Genomic DNA, 26,159 nt, shown 5'->3' on the forward strand with positions numbered 1-26,159 from the left:
CTCTTCCCACTGAGACACGGGGCAGAAGACAAATAATTTCACTACTACTACTACTATTTACACTTCTTTTGTATGTTTTCCTCAGGGCTTAGTACTGTGCTCTACACAGAGTAGGCATGAAGCCAGTAATGGTGATATTGATCCTTCTCCCACTCTTCTTTTTTCTGTTTTGCATCTCTGGACCCCAGTTGTGTGGTTACAAGGACAGAATTTATGGGACCTGTGCAGCCCTGGAGTGAGAGAGAGAGTCTCCCTCCTGCACTGCCTCTCTGAATTCCTAATCACTGACCTGGGGTCAGTCCAGCCTTAAAGTAAGTGGAGGCTTTGTGGGGAATGGGGCAAGATGGGGGAGAGGAGGGGAGGGAGCAGCAGGATGTGAGTTTTTTTCTCAATAGTATTAATTGAGCACAAACTCTGTGCAGAGCACTATACTAACCCCTAAAGAGAGGTCATTGAAGTTGGCAGGCATGATCTGCACCCTCAAGGAGCTTACACTATAGCAGGGGAGACAGGCACTAAGATAAATTACAGGGAGGAGAAAGCTATAGGGGGGTACAAAGATGTGAACATAAGGACTATGGGGTTGGAGGGGGCGGGGCATGAGTACCCACCGAAGTGAGTAGGTGAGGCTGAAGTGGCAGTAGGGGAGGAAGTAGGGTGGGGGGATGCAAAATTATTCAGGGAAGGCCTCCTGGAGGAGATGGGATTTCAGAAGGACCTTGAAGATGGGAGAGAAGTGGTCTGCCAGATGTGAAGGAGTTCCAGGCAAAAGAGAGGGTGTGGACGAGTGATAAGTGGCAAGAGAAATGAGAATGAGGAAAAAGGCACAGTGAATAGATTGGCATGAGAGGAGTGGGGTTTAAGTAGGGGGAGAGAGCTGATGGATTGCTTTGGAGCAATCAGTCAGGAGTTGCTGCTTGATGTGGGTATTCGAGGCATGGGAGATGTGCAAAAAATGATGCTTTAGGTATATGGTCTGGGCAGCAGACTGGAGACTGGAGACTGTGCTGGAGGCAGGCCTCTCTCACAGGGTAAAGGTTAAGGAAGATTTTTGTGAAGCACCTTGAGGTCCTCACACACAAAGACTGTAGAAACCCAGACTTACTAATGATCCAAAGAAATGGGCTGGTCCTGCCCGGTTTAATCCTGGGTGTTCTGGGCTCAGGCAGGGGCTGGATGTCACCCAAGACTGTCCCTAATAATAAACTGCTTCACTCTGCTGGGGAAATCTTTGGCCAAGTGACTGGAACAATCAGAGTTCCATTCAGATTTTAATGAGCTGGTTACTGTATGCTAAATGAGTTCCCAGTGGGTAGTTTTCGCCCAGGCACTCAGAGGCTTGATGTTATTCTGAACAAGACAGTCTGCGGTAATGGCCTTTCAGCAAACTTCAATATAAAGATGGCTGTGAGGAGAACACCACTCTCCTGGGTGGTAATTAAGCCTCCATTAGGACGGTCTTCCTACTCAGATGGTGTCTGAGAAACACTCAGTGAGCCACGCCAATGGAATGCAAGACATGTAATTAATCTAGGCAGCCTCCAAAATAGTCAACCCCCTTTTCCATTTGTTCAGCAGCTCTTTGGCCGACTCCTGCAGGTATCTTCTCCACACGATCACCACAAACTTAATGACCTCACTCAGTAACTCTGAATTGGGAAAACAGAGGAGTATTTTCAAACACCAGGAGAGATGCTATGTGACTGGTTGGGGTCCCAGTCAGTGCCTTTCCCAGGAGGCACGGAGCCAGCAGTGGAAGTCAGCTGCCGCTCTGGGCACCACCGAGCCCCTCCAAAACTAGGCTTTCCAGGGGTCCTCGGCGTGAAGGAGCATTATGGCAAACGGTGTCTGGGCTGTTGAGGTCCTCCTTGGGAGCAGAGCTCAAGCCCAGGGCCCGGCCACTCATGATGGTCAGGAAGGAACCTTTGGGCCCAGTGGCCACGTCCGTGAAGTCGAAGGAATCGCCAGAGAGGAAGCTGTCATCGCTGATGACACTCGGAGGTCGGCTCGGGTGGCTGGACTGCCCGTCTCCTGCAAGAATTAGGGCCTCCAGGGAGTCAGAGAGTCTCAAGGAGGAGCAGTCTAGCGGCAGGTCCAAACTCGTGGAAAATCTTCCATTCTGCTTCAGGATCCCTTTCTGCCTCTGGACCCCTCTTTCTGACCTGGCTGTGTGGCCTGAGGTATGGCCTTCCCTTCCTGGGCCCCCTGAGGCAGCCCCTCTCTCAGGAGATGAAGAGTAGCCGGATTCCCTCTGATAGAACTGTTTCAAGATCCCTTTCTTGGGCATCTTAGGGGGCTCCAGGCGGGTTTCAGGTTGGCTGAGATCAGGGACTACCAGGAGGTGTAGTCCTGGATGAACTCCGTCCTCGGACTCGGCGAGGTTGGGGGACGAGGAGGGGCTGGGGAAGAAGGTGCTATCCAAACTACTCCTCTTTTTGAGAATGCCCTTGGGCTTTCTGCCGGGGCCCTGAGAGGCTGGGTCCTGTTGGGGCCGCTGGATATCATTCTCCTTCTTGGACTTTCTCAGGCAGGCCTTGTAGTTACCCCCAGGTTTTCCTTCCCCAGAGGTCGGTCCTGGGCTGAAATTGCCCTCGGGGAAGCCGTTCTGCCCGTCGATATAGCGGGCCAACAGTGGGGACTGGCATTCTGGGGAGGGCTCACAGTCACACACCACCAAGCCATAGCCCCAGTTCACCCACCAGTGGTTGGCCACATTTTCAATGGTTGCTCTGCCTTTGGCGTGCACGGTCAGCAACCAGTCAATCAGGCCACAGGCCCCTGAGAGCAGAAAGAAACAGATTCATTCTGTATTAGAGACCCATTTCTGTGTCAGTAACTCATTTACATTTGAAACAAACCCACAGAGAAGCAGCGTGGCTCAGTGAAAAGAGCCCGGGCTTGGGAGTCGGAGGTCATAGGTTCGAATCCTGGCTCTGCCACTTGCCAGCTGTGTGACCTTAGGCAAGTCACTTCACTTCTCTGTGCCTCAGTTGCCTCATTTGTTAAATGGGGATTAAGACTGTGAGCCCCACGGGGGACAACCTGATCACCTTGTATCTCCCCCCAGCGCTTAGAACAGTGCTTTGCACATAGTAAGCACTTAACAAATACCATCATTATTATGACAAATGGCATCACTGGGTCAGACCAATGATCGCCCCACCCAGTCCAGAATTCCATCTAGAGGCAAAAAGATGCTTGGAAGAATAGCGTGGCTCTGTGGGACGCTGCACCGGTTCATCACTGAGGAGCCTTCGTCTCAATTTGCCTTGCACCACACGGGCAGGACAGAGAGAAGCGGCCACAGCCTGGCACGGCCTCCACAATCAGGAAGACTGGGATGGCTGCTTCTGAAAGCACTCACCGTGGCCACGGTGGTGACTGAGGACTCTCAGCCGCAAGGAGCCTAAAATTCCGCACCTCTAGCCCCAGTACCCTACAGACCTTTATTTTTATTTAGTGTACTTTGTCCAAGTCTTTATGTTGCCCTAGAGTCTTGTTTCAGTGCTCCTTATGTGTCTGTCACCCATCCCCTCTCCCCAACTTATTTTTTTAGGCTTATGAGCTTCCTGAGAGCCAGACACCATGCATAATTTACACTTGTGTATTCTTTTCCAACACTTAGTACTGTGCCCTGAACACAGTAAGTGCTCGATAAATATAATTACTAACACTGCTACTGGTGATTGCTCTTCTGGACATTCATTCATTCCTTCATTCAATCATATTTGAGAGCTTACTGTGTGCAGAGCACTGTAGTAAGCGCTTGGAAAGTACAATTCTGCAACAGATAGAGACAATCCCTACCCAATAATGGGATCCTCATAGTTAGGGATGGGCCATCTGACAGCCCTACCCTTCCCCTCCGCATCCCTAACACCTTTCAGTAACCGATTATGAGATGCTTCTCAAAGAATATGAATTTAAAACCTTCATGGACCTATTAATATCCTCCCCCCCCCCCCACCTTTCTCTGGGAACAAATCCATTTGTGTACTACCCACTGGGTGAAGCAGTGTTTCCTTTTTGTTTGTTGTGAACCTACCACCTTCAAGGGCCGAGAGAAGTGGAGTGGCCTAGTAGATACACCACGGGCCTGGGAATCAGAAGGATCTGGGTTCTAATCCCGACTCTGCCGTGTGTCTGCTGTGTGACCTTGGGTAAATCACTTCACTTCTCTGGGCCTCAGTTACCTCATCTGTAAAATGGGGATTAAGACTGTGAGCCCTATGTGGGACATGAACTGTGTCCAACCTGACTAGCTTATAATGATAACACTAATAATGATATTTGTTAAGCACCTACTATGTGCCAAACACTGTTATATTTACCCCCAACACTTGTACAGTGCCTGGCACACAGTAAGCACTAAGCAAATATCAAAACAAAACCTTCATTTGTGTGTGTGTGTGTGTGTGTGTGTGTGTGTGTGCATGCGTGCATGCGTGCTCCATTGTCCTGGAGCTGTGGGATTTGACGAGCAAAAATTTTAGGTTTGCCCTGTCCATCCCTTCCCTTTATGGTACTTCGGAATTAGGATAGGAGTGTTATTGTGAAATATCCAATTTATTTCTCTTCCAGACTTCTAACATCTGGGACTTGATGAACAACAATTCCATATTTACCCTATCCACACCCTTTCCTAGGGGGTCACGCCCTCTTTTCTGGGATCCAAACAAAAGGATCTCCCTGGGAGATGATCCAGGGACACTGGTCCCAGGAAGGGAAAAGAGCCTTTCTGGACCCACGTGGATTAGTTTGACCCCCTTTCTGATCCATACTTTCCCCATCCCTCTCTCCTCCCCTTAGTGGCCTAAAATGAGCATGGCTAAAGGAGGAAACAGACCCTCTATGTGCACAGGGAACAGTATCATTTCCAGTAATGAACATGTGCCACAGTTGGCCAATATTGCAGGAGAGCATAAACAGTCTGTAATAATTGTGATATTAATTAAGTGCTTACTATGTACCAAGCACTGGTGTAGAAACAAGATCGTCAGATTGGACTGTGTCTCTGTCCCACAGGGAGCTCACTGTCTAAGGGGGTGGGAGAGCAGATGAGGAAACTAAGGTATAGAGATGTCAAGTGATTTGCCCAAGGTCACACAGCAAACAATCGGCAGAGCCAGAATTAGAACATAGGTCAATCAATCAATCATCTTTATTGATCACCTACCGAAGGCACAGCACTGTACTAAGTGCTTGGGAGAGTACAATCGATTTCCTACTATAACCCACCACGCTCACTTCATTCCTCTAACGCCAACCTAGTCACCGTACCTCTATCTCATTTATTTAGCCACTGACCCTTCACTCACGTCCTGCAACTCCCTCCCTATTCATATCCAAAACACAATCACCCTCTGCAGCTTCAAAGCCTTATTAAAAGCAATTCTCCGAGAGGCCTTCCCCAACTAAGGTCTCATTTCCCCTACTCCCTCTCCCCTCTGTGTCGCCCTTACACTTGGCTTTATACCCTTTATTCACCCCACCCTCAGCCCTACAGTACTTATGTACATATCTGTAATTTATTTTAATATATGCCTCCCCCGCTAGACCATAAGCTCCTTGTGGGCAGAGAACATGTCTACGAAACTCTGATGTTGTACTCTCCTAAGTGCTTAGGACAGTGCTCTGCCCACAATGATTGACTGACAGACATGTTCCCTGCCTACCAGGAGCTTACAGTCTAGAGGTCTCCTGACTCTCAAATCCTATGCTGTTTCCACCAGGCCACACTGCTTCCCACTGGTGCTAAGATTCGGAGGCACTCCTTCAGCCAGTCAACAAATTTTAAAACAACCAACAGCTCTGTGTTCCCTCATTTGTTATACACCCACCATGAGTTAGATCCTGGCAAGGCTTACCCGAAACATGCGGAGGTTTCCTGTAGTCTCCCCTGCCAATCTGCTCTGTCAGTACCTTGTAGTTGTTGCTGTCAAATGGCATGTTGCCATACACAAGGGCATACAGCAGAACTCCCAGTGCCCAACAGTCCACCTGAGGAAAAAGAAGAAAGAGCATTTAAGTGCCGGGAAAGCAGACAGACCATATATTACACACTAGCTTACAACGTTTTGTTGCCAGGAATCTAGGTTTCATTCATTCATTCATTTAATCGTATTTATTGAGCGCTGACTGTGTGCAGAACACTGTACTAAGCGCTTGGGAAGTACAAGTTGGCAACATATAGAGACAGTCCCTACCCAACAATGGGCTCACAGTCTAGAAGGGGGAGACAGAGAACAAAACAAAACATATTAACAAAATAAAATAGAGTAATAAATACATACAAACATATATACATATATACAGGTGCTGCGGGGAGGGGAAGGAGGTAAGGCAGGGGGATGGAGAGGGGGAGGAGTAAACCCAGTAAACAAACAGGCCGAGCTGCAGATTGACAAAATAATCCACAGGTGGACTGACCAAGAAACAGAAAAGAAATCAAGAACAGCAGGGTCTAACCAAGAAACCAAATCTGGTTTGAAACAATGGAGTTAGAGATCAGTTTAGAGTTGGGTACCTCAACTTGTCAGTTTTGTGCATTTGAGGTTTGATCGGTCTTTTCTTGGATACCCAACTATAAAGGCAATTAAGGGCATGATACCCAGCCAGCGGGGCCAGATTAACACAGGGTCTCAGGGGATGGACACCTAGGGTCTTGGGTTGGGGGGAGTCATGAACACCCCACAGTGTTGTTGCCAAAATTTCAACCCCCACCCCCACCAAAGGCCATCTTCAAACATGGCTGGATGGAGCACACCCACCCCTACCAATCGCTCCCCTTCCTATGGCAGAACCCCATCTTCCCTACAACGCTGAGAAGCAGTGTGGCCTGGTGGATAGAGGACGGGCCTGGGAAGGATCTGGGTTCTAATCTCTGCTCTGCCATTTGTCTGCTGTGTGACATGGGACAAGTCACTTCACCTCTCTGTACCTGTTACCTCGTCGGTAAAATGGGAATTAAGACTGTGAACCCCATGTGTGAGCTCCCTCTAAACTGTGACCTCGTTGTGGGCAGGGAACGTGTTTGATGTTATACTCTCCCAAGTGCTTAGTTCAGTGCTTTGCACACAGCAAGTGCTCAATAAATATGATTAATAATAATATGAACTGTGTCCAACCTGATTAGCTTGTATCTATCCCAACGCTTAGTACAGTGCCTGGAACGTAGTAAGTGCTTAAAATACCGTAAAAAAACCCCAATAGCAACCAAAAAACTCTGTCTGGTTGCTGGAATCAACATACAGATGCTGCCCCGGGGTTAGGGGTGGGGGTGGGAATGAAGCCCCCGCTCAGGAAACTTCCCCTCAGTTTCGTTAATAATAATAATGATGGCATTTGTTAAGCGCTTACTAGGTGCAAAACACTGTTCTAAGCGCTGGGGGGATACAAGGTGATCAGGTTGTCCCACGTGGGGCTCACAGTTTTAATCCCCATTTTACAGAGGAGGTAACTGAGGCCCAGAGAAGTGACTTGCTCAAAGGCACACAGCAGAAAAGTGGCAGAGCCGGGATTAGAACCCATGACCTCTGGTTCCCAAGCCCGGGCTCTTTCCACTGAGCCACGCTGCTTCTCTGGTTCAATCGGGTAGGGGAGAGAGCTGTAGGGAAAGAAGCGGGACAAAGGATCACCCATTCACTTATTCTCACGTCTTCGCTCCTCCTTTTCTCCCCCTGCCCCAAACACTCTTGGCTGCCAGAAATCACACCTGAGCGGGAGTCACACCAGTTGGCGGTTTGGGGAATAGGGAGAAAACACCTACTAATAGCCTCATTAGCAATAACTAATAGCCCCATCAATTAGCAAATGCAAATTGCAGGGGGATTAGCAATTGTTAACGGGAACAACCCCTGGGGTTTGCCTAGAGTAATCAGTCTCAGCCCGGCTGGGACAGCTGTGTAAAGAATCCCCTTTGGTGGGGTTAAGCGGAGCTCCTAGATGGGTTCTAATCAGTCAGAAGGGGAAAAGGCTCCAATAACCTCAAACAGAACGAGATATGATCACCTCGGGGCCGCTGGAAAAGTCCATTAGCGCCAAACAGGAGTGTTAACCGCAGCCCCGCCCCCCAGGTTGCTTACCTCGGGTCCTTGATAGGGGAGCCCCTTCACAATTTCTGGGGATGCATAGAGGGGGCTTCCACAGTATGTCTCCATCATCTGGTCCTGGCTATATTTGTTGGAAAGTCCAAAATCTGCCAACTAGAAAAAGAAGAAGAACCACGAATGGTATGTCAATTTTTAAAATGGTATTGTTAGGTGCTTGACTAAGTGCCAGGCACTATACTAAGTGCTGGGGTAGATACAGACTAATCAGGTTGGACACATGGGGCTCACGATTTTAATTCCCATTTTACAGATGAAGTAACTGAGGCACAGAGAAGTGAAGTGAGTTGCCTAAAATCACACAGCAGACAAGTGTCAAGAGTAGGGATTAAAACCCAGGTTAGAACACAGGTCCCACAGGCCTGTGCCGTATTCACTAGGCCATGCTGCTTTCGGCATCACATCCAGGCCTAACCGCCGCTGTCTTAAGCCCCTTGCTACTTGTCTGGTTTACAGAAACATGTTGCCGACTTGTACTTCCCAAGCGCTTAGTACAGTGTTCTGCACACAGTAAGCGCTCAATAAATACGATTGAATGAAACATGAGACGCAGGGCATGTTCCATAGCCTGATGTCCTGCACTCTGCAGTGGTCTGATACTGAGGTTTCAGAGGAATGAGATCTCCAGGTCTCTCGCTGTAAAAGCCTTAAGCCTGTTTTACTGTAGAAATCTTCAAGGGTGTTTGCACTGGGTGAGGAATCTGAAACTGGTTTCAGAACTTGGGACTAGTGAAAGTGTTAACTGGATCTGAAAGATAGTGATTTTTTTTTTCCTTTCAACCTCAGGGGATGGAGAAGAGACTGAGCCCTGACCTAACTGGCTCTACATGGAGAATTTTCACCATGCCAGGTTAAGATGGGAGCATTTGCTGCTGCTGAAGTGTTTAGGAAGTTGAAGAAGAGAAATTCACATGCATCTTCTGCACTAGAGGATGATGGACAGATTCCAGAAAGTAGAGGAATCGTTATCTTTAAGAATTGGGCTCGGACCAGGAGGGTGTGTAGAAGTCTAATATGGGAAGTGCAGCAATGTTCCCAGGAAAACTAAAAGTCATGGAATCGGTTGAGCTAGCCACCTGCTGGGGAACCGTTGGGACTGAGACTCCACAATGGGATATATAGGGATCTTCAAGGACATGGGCATGCATGGGGGTCCTCACCTCTGGGGTTGGCACTGAAGGGGCAAAGCCACTAGCTTCGCCTGTTTAGCTTTTGTGGCCAGGCGGGCAGCTGTCCCTAGCCCATCCCTGCCCCTTGGAGCTGTATAGATATGTAATTTAGTTACCTATCTATTTATATTAATGTCTGTCTCCCCTTCTAGACTGTGAGCTGGTTGTGGGTAGGAATGTGTCCGTTGTTATACTGTACTCTCCTAAGAGCTTAGCACAGTGCTTTGCACATAGTAAGCGCTCAATAAATACAATTGAATGAGTGTATAAATAGAAAGGGACCAGATTTTGAGCCAAGCTTGCAGTGGGGCCATCTTTGGCCCACTGCAGACCGGAGGAGGAAGTAGGAAGAGAACATAGGTTGCCACTTCTGCTTCTCGGGTACTGGCTCAGTGTGGGTGACTTCATCAATGGTATTTGAGTGCTTACTGTGTGCAGGGCACTAGATGCCCGGCCCACGTCATCCCCCGGGCCTGGAATGCCCTCCCTCTGCCCATCCGGCAGGCTAGCTCTCTTCCTCCCTTCAAGGCCCTGCTGAGAGCTCACCTCCTCCAGGAGGCCTTCCCAGACTGAGCCCCTTCCTTCCTCTCCCCCTCGTCCCCCTCTCCATCCCCCCATCTTACCTCCTTCCCTTCCCCACAGCACCTGTATATATGTATATATGTTTGTACATATTTATTACTCTATTTATTTATTTATTTTACTTGTACATATCTATTCTATTTATTTTATTTTGTTAGTATGTTTGGTTTTGTTCTCTGTCTCCCCCTTTTAGACTGTGAGCCCACTGTTGGGTAGGGACTGTCTCTATATGTTGCCAATTTGTACTTCCCAAGCGCTTAGTACAGTGCTCTGCACATAGTAAGCGCTCAATAAATATGATTGATTGATTGATAGATGCAATCCCTGCCCATAAGGATCTTACAATCTACAGGGAGTGACAGACATTTAACTAAATTACAGATAAGGGAAATAGTGGGGTATATGGGTATTTACATAAGTGCTGGGCGGCTGGGTGAGTATCAAATCAGGGCTTAGTCAAGGGAGGCCTCTTGGAGGAGATGTGATTTTAGGAGGGTTTTGAAAGTGGGGAGAGTGGTGGGCTGCGGGATATGAAGGGGGAAAGGGAGTTACAGGCCCGAGGGAGGATGTGGGCAAGGAATCAGCGGCAGGAATAGACAAGACCGAGGTTCAGAGAGTAAGTTGGCGTTAGAGAAGTGAAGTGAGCAGGCTGGGTTGTAGTAGGAGATCAGTGAAGATCAGTCCACGGGGAGAGTGGATTGAGTGACTTAAGTCGAGGGTAAAGAGGTTCTGTTTGATGCGAAGGTTGAGAGGCAGCCATTGGAGGTTCTTGAGGAATGGGGAGAAATGGACTGAACGTTTTTTAGAAAAATGATCCGTACAGCAGAATGAAGTACGGACTGGGCAGAGAAGAGAGAGGAAGCAGGGGTGTCAGCAAGGAGGCTGATGCAATAATCATGAAGGGGTATGATAAGTGCTTGGATCAGTCTGGTAGTTTGGATGGAGAGGTGGGGTGGATTGTAGGGACGTTGTAAAGTTTGAAACGACAGGGTTTGGTGGCAGATTGAATAAGTGGACCGAATGAGAGAGATGAGAAAGATAATGCCAAGGTATGGGCTTCTGAGACAGGGAGAATGGTGGTGGCATCTATGGTGATAGGGAAGTCTGGGGGATGGCAGGGTTTGGCTTCTCCCACCTTCACCCCAGTGTCCTGAGGGATGGGCATCCATCCCCCACCTTGCCTCTGGCCGGCTCTGCTGCTCAGGTAGCCCTGGGAATCCGCTGAAAATGGGACAGAGGGCGGTGCTCCAGAGCTCCCACGGAGCAGGTGGCTCGTGGGGCCGTACAGCCATCACCACCCCAGGGTCAGGACCCGTGGCCATGGCTACCCACCTTGGCATAAAAGCCACAAGGTGAAGCAGTGCTTGGGTGGCCCCCGTTGCAGCAGCTCTAGAATGCAGACCCCTATTCAGTTCCCAGTGCCCACCCCCTTCGCCCCCCAAGGCTGCCTGGCCTAATGGAGAGGGAGGTTCCTCCTCATGAGGGAGGGCAGAAGGAGAGGCAAGATAAACTGTGCTGCCTTTCAGCCATGTCTGTTGGCCACACCCCATCCTCCCTTCCTCCCCCAACCTATTCTCAGAAGGTCCCTCAGGTGGACAGGCAGACGACCCTTCCTGCTGGAGCCTCAGGGTAGGGAGAGATGCCCGCACTTGGCCCCCAGTGAGGTTCAAAAAGCTGTGGGGGAGAAGAAGGAAAAGCCCCATTGAGTACTTTTTCCTTCCACTTCCTCCTCCACTCTTTCTCTTCCTTCCCTCTTTCTGTCCCCTTCCCTTCCTGTTCCCCTCCTCTTTTCTCCTCCTCATTACTCTTTCTCCCTTCTCCTTTTCTCTCCCCCCCCCCTTTTATTTCCTTCCCCTCTTCCTGCCCCTACCCTAACATCCCTCCCCCTTCATGCCCCATCCCCCAAGTTTGCCTCTTGGCTCAAAAAAAAATTGGCACCTCTGCTTCGGTGCTGACATAACTGACCCTAAGTGACCCCATTGCCTAGCAGAAGGAACACCAGCCTAGGCATATAATAATAATAGGTATGTGCTTACTATGTGCCAACCGCTTTACTAAGTGCTAGGGTAGATACAAGATAATCAGGGCAGACACAGTCCCTATCCCACAATGGGGCTCACCAACTGAAAGGGGGAAGGAGAACAGGAATTTCATCCGCATTTCATAGGTGAGGAAACAGACACAGAGAATGAAGTAACTGGCCCTAGGCCAGAGAGCAGACAAGTGGCAGATCCCGGATTAGAATCCAAGTCCCCTGACTCTTAGAGCCATGCTCTTTCCAATAGGCCAGGCGCCTGAGGGGCCCTGGGTGGTGGTGATAAAGATGGCGATGACAATTAGGAGTTTGCTGGGTCCATTCTCTCCGTTCTTTCACTGCCAGTTCATATACTGGGTGATACTTTACTCTCAACTCCTTCCTGGAATTCAGCTTTATTTAGCTAGCAGCATCCAGAGCCAACTGCTCTTTGGCACTGACTTTGCTTTCTTTTTGTGAAAGACCCAGAATGCAGGAAAGCAAAGAATCACCACAAGCAACTCCCAAAGCGGCAGACCGAAGCGCCGAGCCCAAAACGCTTGGCCTTCCTCTGACGCCGCTACAGAGGCCCGGGCCAAGAACCAGACTGAAAATACAAATGAGACAGGGAAGTTGACTGGCGTTTCCCATCAGGAAGCATGTGACATGGCTTCAAGTTGGTAATGCAGAGAATGTGAAACACATCCTGTTATTGCACCAGCCTGAAGCGGAGGCCCCGGAGAGAGTGAACGCCCCAGTGAATGCAGCCCCTGAACGACATTCTCCTTGTGCAGTTGGGAGTGAAACACAGACATTCCCCACATTCTCTATGGCAATCTCCAGCATGACGTGCCTACCTTAAAAGGCATTAGGGACGGTGGCAGAAGGTGGCTCAACTCCAGGCCCCCCACCCCTGGTATTTTTAGAAGCGCAATGAATTTCCAGGCTATTTCAGTCCTGTCCCACTTCAGCTGCCGTACACACCAGCCGGCATCCATTAAGCAGTTTCCCACAGTCTGGTTACAAACTGAGTGAATTGCTGCACTTGCCAGTGTCAGAGCTTCCAGCTGGAATTGGAGTGAGGGAACTTACCAGGGTAAGGCTTGAAGGAGGGAGGGCCTGTTCTCATTGTCCTGGAACTCTGGCAATGTCTGTGCCTGTTTGAGGCACGTGGATTTTTCTTTCTTTCTTTCTTTCTTTTGGTCAAAGGAATTTCCTAGGGGAAGATTCCTTTCTTGACCCGAGTCTGCATGGGGCAAACCAAACCTGATAAGTGCCAAGCTAATGATAGCAGGGATGGTCCCAAGCAGACATATAGTGTACTAGTTTAAAGCCCACCACGAAAACTCTGTCCATCTCACAGACAAATAGCATTTCAAAATGGCTCAGCCCTTAGCTCTGTCCCCTACTTCTCTGCCACCCAGAGAGGGAGGATTTCAGGCCAACTGTCAGCAGGGTGAAGAGAGCAACATGGAGTTGCCAGAATGCCCAGGCAGTAGCTGTCAATCAGGAAGATTCCGGAACTAATCAGGAGGTAACCACAGGTGCAGAGACTTATGGGCCCAGAAGACCCTATCTGCACCACCTCAAGCCATGACAGCTTTCAGTGAAATGTGGCCAAAAAAGCTAGTAGCTCAGGGGTTGGACAGACAAGGAACATGTAGCCTCTCCAATTTTTTTTTCCATTTGACATTAGTTGTCCCCCACATGGACTTGGCCTCCGAAGCTGTGGGAGCATCTCTTGGAGACTGAGGAGGAATTTTTCATCTTGAGGGAACAACAAATCATGAAGTAGTACAAAAAGGCCAAGGGGATGGGTTGAAGCTGCTTCCTGTATCTTAAGGGGAGACAGAGAAGAGGAGGGAAAAGATGGCTTTGCAAACGCTCATGGCCCTGAGAATTGGAGGTGGGTGTTCTTGCTTCTGGGAGTTGGGTGGCTCCTGCCACACTTTTATCAGCCCTGAATACAGGCTTCCCTGAGTTTTGGCCAATGGATGATCAGGGTTGGACCTCCAAGAAGAGGTCATAGCCACAGAGCAGGGGCTCTGCGGGATTAATCCTGATCAACCACCCTCACCACCTACCTTCACATTCAGCTTCTCATCCAGAAGGATATTCTCTAATTTGAGATCACGGTGAACAACACCTTTCTGGCAACACAAAGGAATAGAGCAAAATCAGAAAAGATTTATTCTAGGAGGTAATAGTTGTTATTAGTGTTAACATTATTAATCATAATAATTGTGATATTTCTTAAGCATTTGCTATGCACCAAGTAGTGTACCAAGTACTCTACTAAGCGCTAGGGTAGACATAAGATGTCAGACACAGTTCCTGTCCCCCACATCAATCAATCATATTTATTGAGCACTTACTGTGTGCAGAGCACTGTACTAAGCGCTTGGGAAGTACAAGTTGGCAACATATAGAGACAGTCCCTACCCAACAGTGGGCTCACAGTCTAGAAGGGGGAACATGGGGCTCATAGTCCAAGGGGGAGGGAAAACAGGTATTTAATCCCCATTTTACAGATGAGAAGTGAAGTGATTTGCCCAAGGACGGACAGCAGGCAAATTGCAGAGTCAGGATTAGAATCCAGATCTTCTGACTTCCTGGACCATGCTTTTTCCACTAGAAGTGGGGCTGACCCCAGAAGAAAACTTGGGGAACACAGGAAGATCAAAGTGCATTTTTTGGGTGGGGTAAGCTTTGTCTCACGTGGTAGAAAGAAATGGTATATTTCACATTACCACTCCCATCTCAATTCCATCCTAACATGGAATTGTTGTTCATCAAAACCACGAGGTCAAGGGGGTACCCACCGAAGCTTGAAGGTCGGTAAGTTCAAAATAAACAAAAAGAAACACTCCTTCACCCAGTGGGTGGTAATCAAATGGAATTCACTCTCACAGGAAGTTGTATATTCTGAAAACAACAGTAGGTCCAACAGATGCAATTCATTGGCAATAGGTCCACGATGGGTTACTAGAAGGTCCAGTGGCCTCTGGTCAATAATCAATCTATCAAAGATATTTGTGGAGTGCTTACTTTGTGCAGATCCCTGTACTAAGCGCTTGGGAGAGTATGATACAACAGAGTTGGTATGTGTGTTCCCTGCCCACAGGGAGAGACAGACGTTAAAATAGATTAGGGATAATGATGAGGATTGATGACTGGAGGGGGAATCATTGAGCACATAGTCTAGAGGAAAGACTAGGGGACTGCCATTGCCCTGCTGTGTGACCCTGGACAAGTCACTTAATCTCTCTGGGCTCATTTTCCTCTTCTGTAAAATAAGGATAATAATACTTGCCCATCCCTATCTCAAAAGAGCCGTTGTGAGGATAAAATCAGGGCCAGCTTCAGAAGGTAAAAAGTGAGGCAGCTGTCTCAGGATGCACTGTGAGAAGGCTGGTCTGTGGGACTGAGGCAGCTGAAAATCCCTCTGCCCAATTCAAAAGTGGTGCCTGTGTTCTTAGGGACTTGGGCAGAGAACAAAATGGCTCTGGAGCATTTGGGGTGGGAGTGGTAGTCATGAATCCCCCTGGAGAATCATTCTAGGTTCAGGAATTGGAGTAGACTCAAACATATGTTGTTTTTACAGCAAAGCACATATAACAGGTGCTTTGGGGAGAGGCTCACCCTAAGGAGGGGGTGACATTTTTTTCCCATCTCAAGATGGCCAAATGTCTGAAGTCGACCCTGGATAAAATGAGAGGATGATGTGAAAGTACTTTGGGAAAAAAAAAGGTTTCCTTTGTCCTTCACTCCTTTCCCAACACTTCCAGGTACTTCCCTTCTGAAGAAGCCCTAGCAGGTTTACTTTGGGAGTTTAAGAAAAAGAACTGTGTCCGGAGGCTAGGCATCAGTAATCCTAGGGGTCTTTTCATTTTGTTTCTAACTCAGCCCGTTAGTTGGGGTGACCTCTTAGGCTGGGCCAATTTTGAACCAAAACAAACAAACCAAAACCAAAAATCCGCCAGTGTAAATCTGAGTAACTTTGGAGGGAGTTTTTTTTGAAAATCCAACAATCTAGATTAGTTTAACCCTTTTGTGCTATTGGGACAATTCTAAAATGCTCACTAAGGGCAATGAACCCCTTATTTCCACTTGCTCATAAACAGTTCCTTTGAGTTTCAATAGAATTGGGCCAAGCAAATTATCTCAGAGGCTTCAAAGTGAGTTATTGGCATAGTATAGACCTGACCTTAGAAGATTTATTTTGTCAGGGACCTACTGGCTGTGCCCCAGTCTTATAATTTCTCTCAGGGGTTAGCTAGATCAATCCCACCCACTCTGATTTTTCCCCCCAGAGCCTCCCCAGACCCAGGACCCGTCCTTCACCTTATGGCAATAGTGAACAGCTGAAACAATCTGGCGGAAGAAGCCTCGAGCCTCGTTCTCCGAAATCTGGCCCCGGTTGTTGATGTAGTCATAGAGTTCTCCATTACTGGCGTACTCCATGACGAGGATGAGTTTATCTCGGTTCTCAAAGACTGAAGGAAGAGAAATCCAAAGGCTCAGACATCGCCCCAACCCTGACTGGTCCCTTCCCCCTCTTCTCCTCTTTAATTCAGGGAAGCTAATCTTTAGTCCAGGGGTAATAACCATCAAGCTAATGGGAGACTGGAGGTGGGAGATATTTGTTTCTAATTTTACCAGATTGGATTTTTGTAAAACATTACTCAGGCTCGGGGGCCTCTGGGAATTATGCGTGTTATTAAAAATCATTTGTATTAAAATTAAGTCCCATCTGTTCCATGTATAGAACTGTTCTGTTGCCATGGGAACCCCCTGAAATAAACTGCTCACGAACCAGTGTCAGAAGGGAATTGGGTTAGTGATGATGGAAGTAGATCAGGTCATTTAGACGACAGTCGTCAGAGATGAATACCAAGGGGAGTGCAGATCGGAAAGGGTGGCGAGTGGGGGATGCTGGCCCCTGTTCTGATTTTCAGGGGGGAGGGAGTCCTGCAGACCTTCAAAAACCTGGACAATGTTGGGGTGCTTGAGCAGGGCCAGGATTTCAATCTCACGCTGGAGATGCACTTGGTCCAGCTCATCTGTGATTTTGTCTTTCCTGATCGACTTGATGGCAACCTACAGAGAGAAGACAGGTGAGGTTTCAAGCAGGGCAGGAAGCTTGGGCCTTGGATGTATGAGCACGTGTGTGTGTGTATATAAGGTTGCTGCTCAGGGGGCACCTATGTGGACATGTGAGCACGTAGACCAGAGGAAGACTGGCCTAGTGGAAAAGGCACACTGTTTCCAACCTGATGATCTTGTGCCTACTCTAGCGCCTATTACAGTGCTTGGCACATAGTGAGCATTTAACAAACATTATTATTACTATTATTATGATCATGATTGTTATTCTCCCTCCTATTTAGACCATGAGCCCAATGTGGGACAGGGACCGTGTCCAATCTGATTATCTTGAATTGACCCCAGTGCCTAGTACAGTGCTTGGCACAGAGCCTTCAAAGCCCTACTGAGAGCTCACCTCCTCCAGGAGGCCTTCCCAGACTGAACCCCCTCCTTCCTCTCCCCCTCCCCCCCCTCCATCCCCCCACCTTACCTCCTTCCCCTCCCCACAGCACCTGTATATATGTATATATGTTTGTACGTATTTATTACTCTATTTTATTTGTACATATTCTATTTATTTTATTTTGTTAATATGTTTTGTTTTGTTCTCTGTCTCCCTCTTCTAGACTGTGAGCCCACTGTTGGGTAGGGACCGTCTCTATATGTTGCCAACTTGTACTTCCCAAGTGCTTAGTACAGTGCTCTGCACACAGTAAGTGCTCAATAAATGAGATTGAATGAATGAATGAATGAATGGGAGTGCTTAACACCACAATTACATGTAGTAGTAGTAGTAGTAGTAGTAGTAGTAGTAGTAGTAGTAGTAGTAGTACTATTCTCCCTCCTAGTTAGTCCAGTGTGGGACAGGGACTGGGTCTAATCGGATTATCTTGTATCTATCCCAGCCCAGTGTTTGATACATAGTTAAGGGTTGAACCAAAACCACTATTATTCTATCTAGGGACATTTTGAGTTTGGGCATGAGTCTATTGATCAGCAAGGGGTGGGGCAGGGTTATTACTACCTGCAGGTCATGCCTGGACCTTAGCTCACTCATGGGATTTATTTCAGGGCTAGAGGGTCATGGAAAAATTCTTCTCTTGACGGAAGTGCCAGATGACACTCTCAGCTTATCTCTCACCCTCCAGAGAAGCCTGACAAGCCAGGCCGGAGGCACGGTGAACCTACTGCAGTTGGGAACAGCAGTTCAGCACCTGTCTGAGCCAGGAATTTCCTGTGTCACGGTCCCCACTGGCCTCAGAAGGCAAGCATCTGTGTTGGTCAAGGAGAAGTTCTGGCTCCCGGCCGAGTCCTCGCCATCCTGGGCCACTCATCATGAATTCATTTCCCTACAGGTTCTTTGTCCAGTTTGATCCTTAAATTCTAAGGCATTGATCTTAAATGACACCTCGGTTCTGGAAGGAAGTGGGGAGGGGAGGGGAGGAATGAGTGGAGCAGAAAGAGTAGAAGTGGAGGTTTAGGACAGGACTAGAAAAGTCTATAATGTCATCTGTCAATCAGGCAAACATGGTGACATCAGAATTCCTGGCTCCATAAACACTGGCTTCAGTTGTCTTGGGGAACTCCAGGGAAAACTGCCCAGGCACACCAGCCTGAGAATTCAGAAAGACCTCAGGGAAAAGTCCAGCCCAATTCACAACTCCTTTGTGAATCTCACACTTGTAAGCTCACTGTGGGCAGGGAATGTGTCTGTCATATTGTATTCTCCCAAGCACTTAGTAGTGTTCTGCACCCAGTAAGCATTCAATAAATACGATTGGCTAAAAATGATTTCATGCAGAAGCTTTTCCACCAGGGGTAGAATAATGACAATAACAATAATAATAATTATAATAATAGTGGTGTTAACCACTTACTGTGTGCCAAGAACTGTACTAAGCACTGGGGAAGATACGAGATCATTCAATCATTTATTGAGCACTTACTGTGTGCAGAGCACACTCAGACACAGCTCCTGTCCCATACTACTGGGTAGGGACTGTCTCTATATGTTGCCAACTTGTACTTCCCAAGCACTTAGTACAGTGCTCTGCACACAGTAAGCGCTCAATAAATACGATTGATGATGATGATGATATAGGGGCTCACAGTCTAAGTAGGAAGGGAGGCGGGGTATTGAATCCCCATCCTACAGTTGAGGAAACAGATCTTGTCCCATATGGGTGTTCACAGTCTAAGTAAGAGGGAGGACTGCTATTGTAACCCCATTTTACAGATGAGGAAACTGAGGCCTAGAGAAATGAATTGACTTGCCCTTTCCACTGCCTCCCTGGAACCAGTGCATCAGAGGACAGCAGTGGAGAAAGCCACTATGGCAATGCATTTCCAGCCATTGCAGAGCTGCTCCTTGTTGGGCTCCCTGCCACGGGGAGAACAGCAAAGAGTCCAAAGAGAAGCTGAGCAGCAGCAACTGGAACAGGTGAAAAGAGAAACTGCAGCTGATAACTCAGATGATTTTTGCTGGAATTGCCAACATGTTTGGTACTTGGATTAATTAGAAGAGTGTATAAGTGGCCATTGGAAGGCAGTGTAGAGAATCAGTGTGGCTCAGTGGAAAGAGCACGGGCTTGGGAGTCTGAGGTCATGGGTTCTAATCCCGGCTCCGCCACTTAGCTGTGTGACTCTGGGCAAGTCACTTAACTTCACTGTGCCTCAGTTACTCATCTGTAAAATGGGTATTAAGACCGTGAGCCCCATGTGGGACAACCTGATTACCTTGTATTCCCCCCACCCCCCCCCCAAGAGTTTAGAATAGTGCTCGGCACATAGTAAGTGCTTAACAAATTCCATTATTATTATTATCATTATTATTATTATTATTAATACAAATAACAAGAGATAGGCGAAGATAGGGAAGTTATGTGCCAGCTACAAAATTGATCTTATGAAAGATTTTATTCTGGCGATAGATGCACAGAGGAATATGCCATTAACTTGATGGGAAGAATCAAAAGGGAAACAAAGTTCATTTTATTTGATCTTACCTATTTGAAGGTAGGACTTTTTGAACCAGACATTCAAATTGATATACATTTGCATACCATCATTATCACCAGAATTTATTTAAAAGCCTACTATTTGCTTCCTCAGATTTCTGGAGCAGAAATGCTGTTTGCCTAAGGCCAGCTAGACGCGTTTGGGGTAGAGTTAAATGTTCACTCCGAGAGAACAAGTAGAAACTATTTCTCTTGAGTCCTTCAAAAGTGGCCTGGACATCGCCCAGGAGGGGATGTGTTATGCAGCATCCCATTTTGCCTGCGGAGTTGACTGAACGTTTTCTCCCTGGGGTTTTAGCCTCCTGAGAGCCAGGTGGCAGTTACACAAGATGAGCTCTGAGTCAGGGGAAGCAGCAGTTGGGTTTAATTAGCCCAACAACCCCAATCCCATCGGGGTAATGGTAATGTGGGAGCCTGACACCAATGGCCCGGGCTACATTCAGCATCGACCTGTCTGCTCTGATGGGCTTTGCTGTTTTCTGGTTTGGGTTTCTCTGAGAAGGGAGGTGAAGTGGGGCTTTGCTGCCCTGTATCCCCGTGAGAGAAAGACACATCAGCATTCTGCAGCTTCCGGAAACTGTCACCACATCCTCCTCCTGGGGGAGGGTCACACGTGAGTGCATGTGTGTGTGTGTGTGTATACATTTCAGCAGCAGATGTCAACGCTGCTGTCGTGGGGCATGAACTGTTGTGTCAGATATATCTCTAAGCCAAATGGGCGTTGGCCGCAAATGTGGTTTCAGTATATGTTAGCGAGGGCAAGGAATTAATCACCACGCTTGGGAGAGACAACTAGGCAGACTCTATGGCCCAGGAAGGAGCCACAACTGGGGGTCTGAGGAGGGAGTTGGATGCTTGATTTTTATCCATGTTCTCTGTCAGGATCACCCGTGGAAGGCGGCTTGCTTTGAAGCCCGATGAAGCCTGAGAGGGAGGTAGAGAGGGGATGTTGGTGCCTGAAGCTGAGCTGAGAAATGGCTGCCACTACCTCCTCCCCTCAACCTCTGGCCCGTCTTAGAGTCACCAGTCTTAACTCTTCCTCCTCTTCAGTAGTTGCAGGGAGTGGGCAGGTAAGCGCAAAAGAGAAGTGGGGGATTGCAAGGTGCCGTTGGCCTCATAGATGTGAGATTGTGATACTCCTGGGTGCCCATGTAAGTAATAATTGCAGTATTTAAGGGCTTATTGTATGCCAAGAACTGTTCTAAGCACTGGGATAGATACAAGTTAATCAGGTCGGACACCATCCCTGTCCTACAAGCACTGAATCCCAATTTTACAGTTGAGGAAGGTGAGGCCCAGAGAAGTGAAGTGACTTGTCCAAGGTCACATAATAGGCAATAGGCGGGGCCAGTATTAGAACCCAGGTCGTCTGATTTCTGGACTCGGGCTCTCTCCACTAGGTCAAGTTGCTCCTCACGCATATGCTGCTTGCGTACACATTTTACATGCAGAGAGAAAACCTACAGGAGAGCTAAGCACCTTGATGAGGCCAGGTGCATGACAGCTGGAGCTGGAGGATGGGGAGGCCCACAAACAGAAGGAGGGTAGTGGGGAGCATTGTGGAAACAGCTCCCCGTTCCCGCACTCCCGACCCTAGTGACAGTCAGGCATTTGGAACCATCAGTCTGTATCCTTTCACCAAATCTGAGTTTAGAGGAAGAAGAGAAAGCAAATGCCCTCTCACCCAGGAAGAATGCTGAGAGCAGGAGACTTCTTCTAGTGCAGCAATAGGCAGGGTTGGAGGAGAGATGAGATTCCTCTGGGCCTTCCTCCCCTCAGTCAATCAATCAATCCATCAATGGTATTTGAGTACTTACTGTGTGCAGAGCACAGTACTAAGCACTTGGGAGAGTACAGTATAACAGAATTGGTAGACACGTTCCCTGCCCAAAATGAGCTTACAGTCTAGAGGGAGCTTACAGTCTAAAGGAAGTTCTGCCAGACCATGTCCCTCCCCTCCAAAGCTCTTTGAGAAAGCCCCCGCCTTCATGGAGCCTTCCCTGATTTCATATCACTCATCCCTATAGCCACAAAAATACTCAGATCTTCCTGTGTGTGTATAAATTTTAGTTACTTTTTTATTTCTTTAACTTGCTATTTTGACTTATGCTCAATAATCTTGACTAACTGTATGTTCTTTGTATTTCTGCTTGCCTCCACCCATTAGACTGTGGGCATTTTGAAGGACAAGCTTCTTTCTGCTTTCCAAGCACTTAATAGTCACAGTCGATAGTTTAGGGAGCAGCAGGGCCTAGTGGAAAGAGCACAGTCCTGGGAGTCAGAGGAACTGAGTTCTAATTCTGCTTCTGGCACTGGTTTGCTGTGTGACCTTAGGTGAGTCACTTAACTTCTCTGTGCTTCAGTTTCCTCAGCTGTAAAATGGAGATTCAATACCTGTTCTCCCTTCTACTTAGACTGTGAGCCCCATGTGGAACAGGGACTTGTGTCCAACTTGATCATCTTGGATCCACCCCAGGGTTTAGAACACTGCTTGACACATAGTAAGTGTTTAATGAGTACCATAATTATTATTATGATGATAATGATATTGATGGATTGACCCCCTAGGAGAGAAAGCCATTGGCAATATGGGGAACTGCTCTCCCTGAGATGGGAACTTCTCTGACTTCTCTGGATCTTTTGGTGCCTAGCCTGCCCCTGCCTGTGTTGTCTTGTTCCATTTTGTCTTTCCAAAGGCACTGGGAGGGGAGGATTATTGATGACAGGACAGGGGAGGGCCTCAGTTCTAGCAGCACTTATAGCTAAGGGCAGACTGACATAGGGAAAAGGCTTTCCAGTTGGCTGAGTCTCTGTTCTGTCCATCTCTGGGTTTGGAAAGGGGCAGTCCATTCCCCTCACACCCGTTCCTACTCATTTCCTTGGCACTAGCTGGGTTTTGCTCCTTAAGGCTGTGGTGAGTTGGGAACAGAAGAGAGTTCAGCTGACTTTAGGATTGAGCCCTCATCTAACCTCTTCTCAGACATTAGGTCTCCTTAAAGCTCAGGGGAGAATCAGAACCACAAGCTAGCTCATTAGACTGGGAATGATCCAGGTGATGGCCTCATTTCTTCATTTCACTGTGTCCGTGATGCCTAGGCCTCCCAGCAATTTCCAGATCATTGTGGGACTGGGATGGAAATGGGGATGGGGTTGTGGGGGGTGGGAGTGTTTAACTGCTAAACTGTGACTGAAAGATGAATGGTCCTTGGGGGTTTGGGACCTCCATCCACCTGTTGTACTTCCTCTCCTTTTTTTTAATGGTATTTGCTAATAATAATAATAATGGTCATAGTATTTGTTAAGCACTTACTATGTGCCAGACACTGTCCTAAGTGCAGGGTAGATTCAAGGTAATCAGGTTGGACACAGTCCAAGGTCACACAGCAGACAAGTGGCAGAGCCAGCATTAGAACCCATGTCCTTCTGACTCCCAGTCCTGGGCTCTATCCACTAGGCCATGATGTGTCTCTTCCTCTTCCTGCCTTGAGTCCCTCCTAACCTTGTTAAAGAGATCCCTGTGGTCAGATTATGGAAAGGATGTAGGTTATGGAAAGTCAATGGGAATTCAGTGCCTCTTCTCCCTCCTATTAAGACTGGAGCCTCATGTGGGACAGGGACTGTGTCTAAACTGATGAACTTGTATCTACCCCAGTGCTTACAACTTGTGCTTGGCACATAGTAAATGCTTAATGAAAATAATAATAATAATATTAATAATAATGAGAATGAGAATAATAAACTAGCAATCTTGTGATGAGAAGCAGCGTGGCTCAATGAAAAGAGCCCGGGCTTGGGAGTCAGAGATCATGGGTTCAAATCCTGGCTCTGCCAATTGTCAGCTGTGTGACTTTGGACAAGTCACTTCACTTCTCTGTGCCTCAGTTACCTCATCTGTAAAATGGGGATTAAGACTGTGAGCCCCATGTGGGACAATCTGATCACCTTGTATTCTCCCCAGCGCTTAGAACAGTGCTTGGCACATAGTAAGTGCTTAACAAATGCCATTATTATTATTATGGTGATGATGATGATGGTATTTGTTAAGCACTTACTATGTGCCAAGCACTGTTCTAAGCGCTGGGGGGGATACAAGGTGATCAGGTTGTCCCATGTGGGACTCACAGTCTTAATCCCCATTTTACAGATGAGGGAACTGAGGCACTGAGAAGTTAAGTGACTTGCCAAAAGTCACACAGCTGATAAGTGGCAGAGCTGGGATTAGAACCCATGACTTCTGACTCCCAAACCCATGCTCTTTCCACTGAGCCACGCTGCTTCTTGTGCCTGAGGGGGAAATCTTTAAGCTTTGTGGGGAAGTTTTGAACCCCAGCCCCTCAGACCAGCTTAACGTCTACGACTTATGTTGCTGACCTTCAGATAGGGATGTGAGCTTGAACCTTTGTGTCTCCTGAATCTTTTGTTTCTGGAGGCACTTGGGGAGACCATTCAAGACTCCTCTGGGGACTGGGTGAGACCTTAGTGCTCAGAGAGACCCACACAGAGGGAAACTCATTACTGCTCTGCTGAGAGTTGGAAGCAAAAACGCCCCCCAACACACCCACACCCCACCTCAGGAAATCTAGCATTTCCCAGGACAAAGAATCTTAGGTACCCCCTGCTAACAGACCCCCTAGACCTGGATTGAGTTCTGGTCCGCTAAGCCAAAAGAGAGCCAGCTAATCAGAGAACAGATTCATTAGATTCAAAGAAACTCTCAAGTGATTTGAATGGCCTGGAGGTCGGTTCTCTAAATGCCCAGTGACCAGCTAAACGATGGTCACGATTGATAGTCGTGGTTCTGATTGCAGTGCCAAGAGGGCCGGCCAAAGTTCTGGCTCCTCTTCTACCCCTCCAGTGCCAAGTCCTGGCTGTACGGGACTCCTGGCCTTGAGGCTGCTGTCCAGACTTCAACTCCGGCAAGAACTGTTTCCACTTGAGAAACCACAGAATGACCCTGTCAGCCCAAGGACGGCCAAGTTTGCAGAGCCTGGGACAGGCTTGCTTCTCCGGAGGACCAGGACCCAGCAGGGACGCTTCTCCTGGTCAGGCGGCTAGAACTCAGGGATTTCTCTGGAAGGGTGGGGGGGGAGATTCCCTGGGATTAGCCCCCGGCCATCAGAGAAGCAGTGTGGCTCAGTGGAAAGAGCCCGGGCTTTGGAGTCAGAGATCATGGGTTCAAATCTCGGCTCCGCCACTTGTCAGCTGTGTGACTTTGGGCAAGTCACTTAACTTCTCTGGGCTTCAGTTCCCTCATCTGTAAAATGGGGGTGAAGACTGTGAGCCCCCCGTGGGACAACCTCATCACCATGTAACCTCCCCAGCGCTTAGAACAGTGCTTTGCACATAGTAAGCGCTTAATAAATGCTATCATTATTATTATTATCATCATCAAGACACTGGTGGGGCTCTTGTCTGGGTTTAACCAGCTCTGTACGTGGGCGCCTGTCAGTTTGTGTCTGCATGCCTGTGCCTGTGTGAGAGTGAGTGTGTGTGTGTGTGTGTGTGTGTGTGTGCGCGCGTGTGGGTGTGACTGTGAACATGCACCCACAATAGGCGGTACTCACCATCCTGTTTGTTCCTCTCTCGGTAGCTTGCTTCACTTTGCCGTAGGTGCCTCTCCCCAGGGTCCCCAGGACCTCGTATCTGTGCTTCACGCTGTGTTTGTGCTGGTGTTTCCGCACCTTTCCTGGCATTGGTAGCTCCAGGCCCCTCCCCATTGTCTCCAGGGTCTCTTCTCTGGGATCCACTGCTTCCTCCTCCTCGGATCCCCAGGGGTCTCCAAACTCGGCTGCCATCACCCACACCCCTGCCCCTACTCACTGAGTCTGCTCTCTGGCAAGCACACCCCGTCATGGGGCTGCCTTATCTGGACAGAGGAGACATGTGTGTCGGGGGAGACCTATCTGCCCCTCTCACTGCTGGGGAGCCCAAGTCCTTGCAGCCTTCTCCTCTCAGAAAGTGGCCAGAGATCCCACCAGGCGTGGTCAAATCCTTTTCCAATCAGCTCTCTGAAAGAGAGCAAAAGCATCTCCCCTCCTGTTGAGCTGGGACAGTAGGGAGTGTTCAGCTGCTTCACGGTGCTGACAGCTTTTCTGGAGCTCTTGCCCTTCCTACGGCATCTGCTGGTTTGCCTTCCCCTTCGGGCAGTGCCTGCTGTTGAACTTAGGACAGCCCTGTGCTC

At 48.3% G+C, this 26,159-nt stretch overlaps 1 protein-coding gene across 2 annotated transcripts; it reads right to left on the bottom strand.

Annotated features, from left to right (window-relative positions):
* Positions 1-1,239: 1,239 nt before the first annotated feature.
* Positions 1,240-25,859, bottom strand: LOC119919587 (NUAK family SNF1-like kinase 1). Of its 2 annotated transcripts, XM_038740132.1 has the most exons (7): positions 25,543-25,859; positions 16,853-16,973; positions 16,218-16,369; positions 13,958-14,023; positions 8,085-8,204; positions 5,868-6,000; positions 1,240-2,778 (listed from the first exon to the last, which is right to left on the bottom strand). In XM_038740132.1, exons 1-7 carry the CDS (start codon positions 25,771-25,773, stop codon positions 1,760-1,762), a joined length of 1,842 nt encoding a protein of 613 aa, XP_038596060.1. In that variant the 5' UTR covers positions 25,774-25,859; the 3' UTR covers positions 1,240-1,759. The 2 variants fall into 2 exon arrangements, with proteins under 2 accessions (XP_038596060.1, XP_038596061.1); XM_038740133.1 differs by lacking the exon at positions 13,958-14,023.
* Between the last annotated feature and the right edge of the window lie 300 nt (positions 25,860-26,159).

This window comes from Tachyglossus aculeatus, chromosome X1 (assembly GCF_015852505.1).
Source record: "Tachyglossus aculeatus isolate mTacAcu1 chromosome X1, mTacAcu1.pri, whole genome shotgun sequence".
In the NCBI taxonomy this organism is placed as follows: domain Eukaryota; kingdom Metazoa; phylum Chordata; class Mammalia; order Monotremata; family Tachyglossidae; genus Tachyglossus; species Tachyglossus aculeatus.